The sequence below is a fragment of the Cupressus sempervirens genome, chromosome 8 (genome assembly GCF_028749045.1).
Source record: "Cupressus sempervirens isolate cs-2001-9-10 chromosome 8, ASM2874904v1, whole genome shotgun sequence".
Taxonomy (NCBI): Eukaryota; Viridiplantae; Streptophyta; class Pinopsida; order Cupressales; family Cupressaceae; genus Cupressus; species Cupressus sempervirens.
In genome coordinates this window covers 229,651,442-229,663,340 of record NC_143125.1, presented here as the reverse complement: position 1 = coordinate 229,663,340, position 11,899 = coordinate 229,651,442, and the positions used below count along the sequence as shown (strand labels likewise).

The window sequence follows — 11,899 nt, the reverse complement described above, 5'->3', positions numbered from 1 at the left end:
TGCTAGTCTCATTGGGGGTGTTGTTCATACTCAGGTAATAGGTGACTCTTTGGAGGTTGTTGGTTTCGATGCTTACTCTCCTATTCATCTCGCTTTGTCTTCTTAGACCACTTTTGACCCTACTATTTATATTGGTCTTGCCAAGTCTATGGATCCCATTTTTCCTTCTCAAATGTTTGTTGTCCCTACTACTACTGGTCCTTCCTTGGGATCATGTATGCCCTCCTAAGGTGAGGGTAAATCTGTGTTGGACTCAAGCTCGTGGCAGGATGTTAATACTAGGGTGGAAGAGGATTGCATAATAGTTATAAGTAAGAAATCTAAGTCTCCTCCATCCTCATTTGATATGAGCCTTCATTCCCCTAAGGGTAAGATGAAAAGGAAATCTTAATGGTCTTTGGTTGGCTTGGGGTGCATGTAGTTTGTCTTGTTTTTCCTATTTTCATGTAGCCTCTTGTTTTAGTGGGGGAAGCTTGTGTGGCTTGCCCTTTGGTCCTGGTTTTGCTCAATCGTGCTTCATCCCTTTCTTTATAGTGAATAGTCTTGAATATCTTCAACTTTGGGTTTTCGAGTCCCTCTGAAACCTATTTTATATAGGTTTTCACAATCCTTTCAAATGTTGTTTTCACTTAATAAAAGATAAAGCATGAATATTTTGATCCATGACCAAAACAAAAACAACAAAAATATTTAACCTATCTAAGATTCAACCAACAGACAAACTTTTTAAACTCGTGGTCATCTAAGATTCAACCAATAGACTAAACCTCTTTTAACCCATGATAAAAAAATTTATAAAGGTACATATAAATTTATAATTTCCAATTTCATTGTAGGTATGTCAATAAAAATTGTAAGTTAAAATGAGACAATTTATTATTCTTTTTTTCAAAAAATAGATAAGTCTAGGTTAAAAGTAATTTTCACATGCAAAAAATAAGATTCAAGTTTTTTAGATTTGAAAACTACATACAAACTAGATATAATTTCTAAAATCTTAATTTTCTCCTAGCATGCATAAACTGCCATACATTGACATGTCTCAACACCTAACATAAACTACCCTCATTTGTACGCATAAAGAAAATATATTCTACAACATGCATTGATATCATGAACTAACAAATACTCTTCTTCTCATTTCCCCTTAGACAAACTAAACAAAAAAACTTCAAACCATTTTGGAGAATTCAAACTCTTTTTGAACATTCTAATATAAAATAGAAAATAAAACCCTAACATTGTAAATTTAAAAATCCCAAAAGAGTGGCTCATTATAATAGTGGTTCATATTTAGCACAAGGTTAAAAGACATTACAAAACTAGTCTTGGTTATAATAGAGGTCTTCATTATAATAGTGATATTAAAACTAGTTGTAATAGACGTTATAATACTATGTTTCATTGTAACACTAGGTCATTTCTTTAACTAATTACAATGTCTTTTTTTATCTATTCTTACATATCTAACACTGGTTCAAGACAAAAACACATATTTCATGCAACCCAATAAGCCATAGAAAGCAACTGAAGATCAAATACCAACAACAATGCTGCTTAATAGAAAAATAAAATAACAGTGATAAAGATATTGCAGACACTTCAATAAAGGAGAATTCCCCTTTTGCATGAAAGTGTAAATGACCATTGTAAGTTGCATTCATAAACATAAAATACTGAAAACTCGTGGCCTCACAGAGAACACAACAAACACTTGAAACCCATTTTCTGGTAGAGAACACAACACCACCACCACCATTTACCTTACAAAATAAACAAAACGACCGTAGTAAAAATTGTTTGAAAGCATTGCAATATGAATGGGTGACCTTAGTGAGGAAAGAACTCCTCACCTATGTTGAAAACAAAGTACAACATGTCGCTGCTCACAGCCTTGACTGTAGACTCCACAACACCTCCAATGATAATGGAGGAATGCATCGTGCAAAATAAAAATGGTGACATTGCAAAATAAACCAAAGCCCATGTCAACACTAGTATTCACCCTTTTTATGGCATTTTAGAGGATATGCACGAGTTGCATGTAACTGTTGCAAGGGTTATGATCGTAAACCTTTTGATCCCAAAACCAACGAGAAATTGACAAGGTTTGAGATAGAATGTAAGGAAAGAAGGTTCGAGGTGTGAGATAGACATCAAAATAAGTGACTTGGTAGATGTAAGTAAAGAGAGGTGGCGCATAGTCAATGCAATTGTCCATTTAAAGGTGGTGCATGGTAAATGCAATTGTCCAATTAAGTGTAATGTGTTGATGGGAAACAATGGCAATGATGTTGATAGATTGGTTAGCCATGTGCTTGAATGACATGTGGCCATCCTCTCCACAAAGGACATTAGAGTGCACATGTTTTGGTGGTGTGCTAGACATGACCATGTCAACAGTTTGAAAGAGGTGAAAATGGACACATTGGATGAAGCTAGTTTGATGACGTGTCAAATGGTTGACTCATGTGCGAAAAGTTTGATTTTGAGTTGCCTATTGAACATCCTAGATGGAAAGGTATTTAGTTTGATCTCTAGATTCATGTGGCAACCCACATGAACTCCTAAACTTAGGGGGCGCATATTTTGGCTCCAAAAGCCAGCACCTACATAAAAATTAAGGGAAAAATATGCCGATGATTTGTAAAGGTTAGCAAGTTAGCAAGTTACTAGAGCATCAAATTTGGTTTCATCTACGTATCTCCTTCAATATAATTTTTGAGCTAACATATCAAAGTGCTTGGTTCATATAAGCTAGAGATTACTATTTATTTTGTGATAGTATTATTATTACATTACTATAAAGTCGAGTAAAAATTACATATATCTTGCAAAATTTTGAAAAAACACAAATATTTAAATAGATATGAATAAATAAAATGTTTTTGAGACATGCAAATTGCTTTTATACCTTCTTAGAAGTTGCTCTTTAAGCACATACTTTAGACACGAGCTTTAACTCCTTCAATATGTTTTCATTCTTTATTAGGGTTATTTGTGCTCAATGGTTGAGGTGATTATTACAATTAGACACGAGCTTTAACTCCTTCAATATGTTTTCATTCTTTATTAGGGTTATTGTGCTCAATTGTTGAGGTGATTATTACAATTTTGAGTCATTTTGTTATTTTAGCATCATCAACTCCTTGTGAACTTGGTGGTTGACAATTTTAAAGATGCTAAAACAAATAAGTTTACTATTCAACTTCTATTGATATTATATTCAATGTAAGAAAAAAAAAATACTTTAAAGATAAACCATAATAAATTGTTTAACAAAGATTTTCACAAATTTTCAAATTTTTATGTAGTGTTCAGATCTGCGAGACAACCCAGTGAAACACAAGCCTGCAAGTGGTCAAAATATTTAAAGAAAAAGTCACTAAAAGTTGGAGGGAGGGTGTCATTGGAAAAAATATACTAGTAAACTATTTAAATGTAATTGAACAAGATCACGTCGTGCATCCCCAAGAAAGTGATGTTTAGTTTGGAACTTGCAATCGCAATTTATAAGGATGCAATTCAGTATGACTCATTTTTAGTAGCTATGGTAGTTAAACTTACTGCCCTGGCATATCATATAAGTATGTATTCTGCATAGACCGCTTTCCTTAAAGGTTACCGCATTCCGACAGAGAACTCAGCTGATGCATGGCCGTTGGTTCAGATCTCAGCCAACCTATGTTTTCTAGCATGGTATCAAAGTCAGTGTTTGGCCTGGGGGAAATACAGCATCAATGGGAGTATGATGCGATAATAAGCCTGACAGTGAAATCCAGGAAAGGACACATAACTGAAGGGACAAACCAGTCAAATAGTTATCATATTCCTAGGTCTGAATTCCAATATGTATGTATCAAAAGTAGTGTTCGTTAAGACGAGGAGTCTGTGGCTTAAGGAGAAGTCATTCATTCTAATCCTATCCTACCTATGTTTTCTAGCATTAGAGTTTCCTTTTTAAACCTCGAGTCTGTACGCTGGTTTGTCGGCTTTAGATTTGATTAAATTAACATATGCTTCTAAGTTCTGACCACAGTAAGGAAAAAGATCCGTTTCAAATAAATGATAATATAGGATCCCCACAATCTGTAGAAGTTGATTAACTGCTTATGAGATAAAACTCCTGCTCTCAGTGATTCATTTTGGAATTTTGATAATGGTATTCTACGAGTTACTAATATTGAAAAATAACAAATCAGATAAACTATACAATCATCTTGCCGCAGAAAGCTCAATGGCCTCCTGGTTATATGTAGAATCCTCAGTCCACTGAAATCTTCGAGGCAATATTGTGTATTCTTGCCAGCGAGTTACTTCAAGTTGCTGCCATTCCTCCCAACGCTCTGCCAGGCCTTCTCCTTCCAACATTCGTACAACTTCTGCCATCTTGGGTCGGTCCTCGGGTGAGGTTTGTGTACACAACAGTGCGACTTGGATAACTGCTTCAACTTCTTTTGGATCGTAGTTCTGCTTCAGATTTCGGTCTACAATAACATCCAGCCTCTTCTCTCTTTGCAACTTTTTGACCTGTACCCATCAATGACAGACATCTTAAACAGTAATCTTTTATTCCCAAAACAACCCTACAAAGTGTGTTCGACAATGTAATTACAATCTAAACCATGTAAGATCATTTGAATTTCCATGCTACCAAATTCTTAATTCTTTTAGATCCCATTGTAACCTGGAAATGGCTTCCTCAAATAAACAGTCAGCATATCTTCTGACAGCTGTTTCAGAAGGTAAGTTGCAGGCGCCATTCCTACAACGCAGTCTTTAAAAAGGGCATAATGGATGCTAACATGCCAAAAAAACTACAATATAGGCAGTCAAGCAAACTGTACTTTTTCAAACATACAAAATGATAACAATCTTCAGTAATGTCAACCATCCTTTATCTGGAATGACAAATATATATGATGACTTAAGAGTTATCAATTTTAACTAACCATGGCCATGGACCATAACTAACAGAAATGACTCAAGTTCTTCAAATGCTATCTCCGTCTCCCTAATGTCTGCATCTTTCCTGTATATGTGAAATCTATTATCGAGGTATCATTTCTGCTATGGGAACCCCAAAAATAAGCTAAACAAAACCTAGTCTATTTTCCTAAATTTTGGAACTGTTTTCCAGGGAAACTACTCATTACATGCAACATCAATCTATCTGGGCCTAGATTTCTCACATAGATCATTGAAATAGACTGATTTTCAATAGACTAGTATTTTGTTTTAGACTAATTTCAAATTTGTTATGGAGCTTGTCTGAAGGAACAAATTACAGATAATCTGAAGTAAGACATTATATTACGATAAAAAAATTGAAATCAAGCATGATAAATGTACAAGGAATATATCCGTCTAAAAACATTAAGTTGCAATGATGATGTTTCTTACATGATCAAGTAGTAACACATCATCTTCTTCTTCAAGGCGTGAGAAGTCTATGGCACGCTGTCCTGTGACAAGTTCCAAGAGCATAATACCATAACCAAATACATCTGTCTTCTCTGATGACTTTCCAGTTGATAAGTACTCTGGAGCAATGTGACCCATAGTTCCACGAACTTGTGTTGTAACATGAGTTTTTTTAGTATCAACCAACTTTGCCAGTCCAAAATCGCCAACAACTGCTTCAAAGTCTTCATCTAGCAAAATGTTGGCAGCCTTTAAATCTCGGTGAATAATCTTTGGGTTGCAATGCTCGTGAAGGTACTCTAAACCGCGTGCTGCACCAAAAGCCACATGTTTCCGAGTAGGCCAGTCCAGTCCCTTCTCGCCAGGTTTAAGCTCTGAATATTCATGAAGTTATCACCTTAGAAAAAGTCATTTGTAAAGCTCCCTCTCTCACACACACTTCAAACAATTGAATTTACAGAATTATTTAGGAATAAACTTACAGATAGAGCAAGATGCATGCGCATGTGCACACATGCATTCAGACAATGCAAGCTGCGGAGTTCTTTAGCAATAATTACAAATAGAGCAAAGATTGTACAATAGCTTAGTAGCAATAAGAACTCGCAGAAGGAGAAACAAAACAGTTTTAGAAGGTATAATAGAACTATAAAATCTAAATCTCATACAGGTCAGACAAAAGCCACAAAATGGATTATAGGAAATCCTGAACTAGAAAGGGTGGAATTCACACACAAAAACACAATAATACATATCTTCACTTTGGGTGTTACAGTTAATGAGATGTTGCATATTATAGAAAAAACCAAGGTTGCACGGAGATGGGGTGCTTGGGTACTTTAGAGGCAGGTACGGTTATATTTTGAAGGTAGGTTAATTTGTTTATATACATAATTTAATATTTTCTAGAAAATCTGAAAATATAATAACATTGAGTTTTGAAAACAAGAAAGAATAGTGATAAAGATTGCTGTCAAACATTATATTTGAGGATTATGTACCAAATGCCATATAATAATTGTATCAAAGTTTCAAACTGGTTAGTGATTATACATATTGAAATAAAGGTTGATAAACAGCAAACTGATACGCAGATAAAAACTAAGGAAAATATTAGAAATCTTTATCAAGGTCTTTAGCTATAATGCTCTCCCCTGATATATGTCCACGGAATATGGGATATGGGTACGAGTACCATGCAACATAGGAAAGAATATTAGCTGTTTCTTTTTATCCACGTTACCACATTCGCTCAGCACACTCGAAAGTCGTTCAGATTCGCTGGAAGTTCGCTGTCAGACTGGGTAGTTTGCCCCAAATTCACCATGCCAAACCCAAGAGGAATTTTAACGCAATTTAGGCGACTCTGCTTTTAATTATTTAATTAAAAGTTTGTAATTGATAACCCTCTGCAATATTCAAGAATATTTTTAAATGAATCTAACATGGTCTCTACTGAAAATATCTACTTCCGTTATGACGACTTCGGTGGAAAAGTATACAATGCACTTGCATAGGGTTCACATTTGATGCCATTTCTAGATTATGACTACTTTGCAAAACTGAATACTTCCATTGGATCTCGTTCACATCCCAAAAGGTCTTTAATCAAATTGGTTTTAATTTGAATGGTTGAATTTTCACCGTGACCGAATGGAATAAACCAATGCGGCTCAGATTTTTAATCGGTTTACAATTTTCACAGTGATAAAAGGATTGGATCCCAACTGAATGTGATATGAATGTACACGGAAACTTTTGTATCTTCTTTTTAACGTTTAAAATAAAATATTTATCTTTTGAGTTTAAATGTTATTTTTTTTATCATACTTCGTTGCTTTCTATATTAGTTAGGGAGTGGGTATATTTTATGTAATAGTTTTTAATAAAAAAATATTTTCATAATTATTTTTAATAATTTATATGCAATTTTTGTAGTTATTTTTTTTCTTTTTAATCAAAATTGGCAAACCACCATATTTGGTAATTCATTATTTCAGTATAAGTTTTAACTTGACTATTTTTATATTGAAAATTTGAACACATCCTAAGATCATATTAAAAATGTTTTTGTTATCTTTGATCTCAGTTTATAGTCCTTAAAATAGTTTGCCAAGGGATTGGATGGAAGAGAATATTATCCTTACAATTCAATATGTTATCCAAAAGGCTTTCTAAACATTGTCACCTTATTGTACATCAAGCATCAAAGTCTTGATCAAAACAAATTGCAATTACAATGTGCAATTTCAATTTCACATTGTAGAGATCCAGATTGGACTATGTTTTTTAATGTAGTCTTCATCAATTTTATCTATGTTTATCTTGATAAACATTATTGTTTTTCATCTGAAACATTGCTATGGTGGTGTATTTTGACATTTTGTTATGTCATTTGAACTGAAACCTTGATATATGTGGTGGTGTATTTCCCATATTACTTTAATATTAGCATAGTAGTGTATGAACTTATTTACTGTTATACATATAGTTAGACTAACCAAAAATAAATCTGATCCCAACCCCCATAAAAATTAGACAAAACCTAAATCTAAAACCCACATCCATATTGAAATCCAAACCAACAACTAGGCTTTTTATTATACGAAGTCATTTGATATGACTGCAGAGGAAACTATTCTATGCAGAAACTGTCAAATGACCTTACCCAAAGTCAAGACTACATTAGGATAATGCGAGGGAATTCAAATATTCTAGCATAAAAAAAAGAGAGAAGTAAATTGCCTTGCATTCTAAAATTACTTATACCGCACACAGTTAATCTAGAATAACATATTGGGTTGGATAGGAATTTTACTAAAAAATAGACAAACTTATCTGTGGAAAAACTAATGCAAACCAAAATCCTTCACATTAGTGTCTTCCTCAAGAGACAACTATTTCCTGCACAAATGTCATTTTATTTCCAACAATAAGGTGGTTGTACTAAAGAATTCCAGAATGCCAAAGATTGAAAGCTTGAGTTAAACAGAATCAGGTACTAAAAAATTTCTTCAATAGAAAAATTGGATATAGCTGAACCTGGAAGTTTGAAAGAATCAGCATAATTGAGTTGGATAGCAATTTTACTTAAAATTAGACAACCTTATCTATGGAAAAACTAATGCAAACCAAAATCCTTCACATTAATGTCTTCCTCAACAGACAACTATTTCCTGCACAAATGTCATTTTATTTCCAACAATAAGGTGGTTGTACTAAAGAATTCCAGAATGCCGAAGAATGCAAGCTTGAGTTAAACAGAACCAGTTACTAAGAAATTTCTTCAATAGGAAAATTGGATATAGCTGAACCCTGGAAGCTTTCCCTTGTGTTAATGACAATGGAGTATCTGGATGCCCAAACATTCCCGCATTACCCAAAAAATATGAACTAGAGTCTGGTAGCTTTTTGACTTCTTAAAATTTGTATGTTTGTGATAAAATTGAAATGTTCTCCTCACATATGGCATTTTGAAACTGGCCACAATAGCTTAAAATTAATGAAATTGACAAGGGTAGTGGATATTGGCATATTCCAAGTGGTAGGCGAAGTAAACTGTTCAAGTGTAAATAAACAGAGAATGGACCATTACAGTCTTTATTCACTTTAAATCCAACTATTACAGCCATTAAACTCAGGTTCAGCTTGCAAAGATTGGTGATTGGCAGTTTCAAAGTGGATGCAGCCCTAAAATTTATTGTTAAACAGTGAACTCTTACATCTTCTTGAAACCTGGCTGCAGCTGTCACTTACTAACGCCAGCAATCACAAACCATATGAGGTGTTACACATGAATGACTCGCTGTCACAGAGGCCACAACAGTTACCTATATGCCCCCACTTGAGATCTACACACACAAAACCTACATAAGGATGACTTGATAAACAGAAAAAGGGAAAGGACAAGTGCATGACTAAGAAGTGTAATTCTGTTTGGTGCAGTGTCTAACGTGGACAGAAACAGAATTTACTCACAGATTTTCTGATTCAAGGACAAGTTGTAGCTAGCCACCAGGCTGAGAAAGCCTAAGTTAAAAGGGTAGACTTTGTATTAAAAGTTCTAATTTAGCAGCATAACCAATTATAAATTGTAAGTTTCTAATTTTTGAGGGATTATATAGACACTAAAATTATTGATTAATAGGAGGTATTTTCCACAGTAAGTCAAGTTGAGATAATGAGTTTGACTTGAAGTCTACACAGTTGAATCCTTATAGCAATATCACAACTAAAATTATCTGGGCAGTTGAATCTAAATAACAATATCACAAATAAAATTATTCTCCTAATTGAACATCAATTTTCATCATGCCATTAATTAGTAATTTATTACCATAAATCATTTATAGTTTATCATTCATCTAACATTAATTAATAAATATCATTTACCACATCTTTATCATCAATTATCATTTATTAATTATTCGTTATTATTTAGCATTTCTCATTTTTTTCTATTTAATTAAAATTTATATTTTTTAATTTATGAGAGTTAATTGTTCATTTTTTTTAAAAGAACAAAAATTTAACTCACAAGTTATTCTTCCAATTAGCATCTTCCTCATCAAAGATCTATTAAATAAATTAATAAATCCATAAATATCTCCTCACCAGTTAACTTTGTCTTCAAATAGAAACTTCTTCTGTTCATATATCCATTAATTAAATTAAATATTTCATTATTATCCTCCTAAAAGTTCAAAATTGTAATTTCCAATTTCTCTCTTGTTGATTCCAGTCAGTTTATTTCACTGAGGTATTCAATCTTATCAATATTCTTCCATTTGATTTTCCCTGATCAAATATATAAAGTTTAAATACTCTCATTCCATTATCATTTTCATATCTCATTTTTTTCTATTAATTATCAATTATAGAACTAGATACGACAGTCACAGCCCTACTGCTGTTGGGTGCTCAGCAGGTAATCCCTTTGCATATTCAATTGATTCAACAAAAATAGTTACCTATGCCTGGATTTACAAAACAGATTTACAGCTCTGATCTTTTCAATTACATCTGCTATACAAAGTGTATACGATAAGAATGGTAATCAGCAGGTTCACATGGTGATCAATTCACACAACATCCTATCAATCCAAGCAGTCCATTCACCCGTTCCCACCACCCACCTCAAGATTCTGTCCTCCTGAATGAATTATCCGTAGGGACACTCCAAATCTTCAGCTACAGGAATTGATGGCACCACACCAATTGGAATTGCCTCAACTGGAACATCTCTCATCTGCCTTTCCTTTTCTTGTTGCTCATTGATCTCATGAATTTTTCAAGGGCAATCTCGAACATAGAGCATTTGGGAGTTTTCCTAATCCACATGTATACATGGGATACCTCCCATTTGAAGACTATCGTATTCCATTAATTTAAATTAAATATTTCCTTATTATCCTCGTAAAAGTTCAAAATTCAAATTTCCAATTTTTCTCTTGTTGATTCCAGAATCAGTTCATTATTAAATTAAATATTTCCTTATTATCCTCGTAAAAGTTCAAAATTCAAATTTCCAATTTTTCTCTTGTTGATTCCAGAATCAGTTCATTTAACTAAGGTCTTCAGTCTTATCCTCATTCTTCCATTTGATTTTAGTTGATCAAATCTATAAATGCACTCATTCTGTCATCGTTTTAATATCTCAATTCTTTATGCAAATCCATTTTATTGAAATCCATTATCAATCAAATACAGTGTTATGTTGTTGAGTTGCATCCATATTCCTAATGAGCAACTGCAGGAAGGTTGATTTGAGGTTCACATGAAGTTGGGATATTGTGTTTGTTTCTATTTTCTTTTAAGTGCTTTATTTCCTTAAATAAAATGACAAGCTTACAATTTCCATTTTGCAATTTGTTACTTGTATGGTTGGCTAACCTTGGTTGCCTTTCATTGCATACGTGGGTCTTGACTGCATCAAGTGGGTATCAGAACTACTTAGCTCGCTAAGATGTTGAGGTTTCTCAGGCATTTGTATTACAGAAGCTCTAGATTTTTATTTTAGAAGTGTGGAGTCTTTGCAACTAAAAAGAATTGGAGTAGGATGCAGAATTCACAAAGGAAAACCAAGAGGTCAAAGAGAAGTTGATAAAGTGCAGTGCTAAGACCAATGACAACTAAATTGGAGGTAATGAGTGAAGATGGAGAGAAAAACAATAGGCCAAGGAGAAATGGAAGACAAAATGAATAAACCATTCTTTAGAGATATGTAAACATAAGAAATAGATTACAAATTGGTATTCTATGTTACTATGGAACCCTAAGTCTTGATCGATTTGAAGTCAATAGAAGATGCAATGAGGATCAAATTTGCTAGTACCAAGTTGAAGGATTGTGTATTCTTGTGGTGGGATCATGTGGGGAAGGAAAAACAACAGAAGAAAAGGAGATCCGATTGTGCGATTGAATGGTCAAAGATTCTTACTAGCACACTACCAGTAGAATTTATTAAATAAATTAC

General features: G+C 33.6%; 1 protein-coding gene across 2 annotated transcripts in view; it reads right to left on the bottom strand.

The window, feature by feature from the left end:
- Positions 1-4,039: 4,039 nt before the first annotated feature.
- The window catches only part of LOC149542335 (LRR receptor kinase SERK2-like), an 84,115-nt gene continuing 76,255 nt past the window's right edge, over positions 4,040-11,899 (bottom strand). For both annotated transcript variants that reach the window (XM_089797307.1, XM_089797308.1), the window contains 2 exons: positions 5,404-5,798; positions 4,040-4,530 (listed from right to left, as the gene is read on the bottom strand). In XM_089797307.1, coding sequence (XP_089653433.1) covers positions 4,216-4,530; positions 5,404-5,798 — 710 coding nt within the window. In that variant the 3' untranslated portion in view covers positions 4,040-4,215. The remainder of the gene's footprint in view (positions 4,531-5,403; positions 5,799-11,899) is intronic.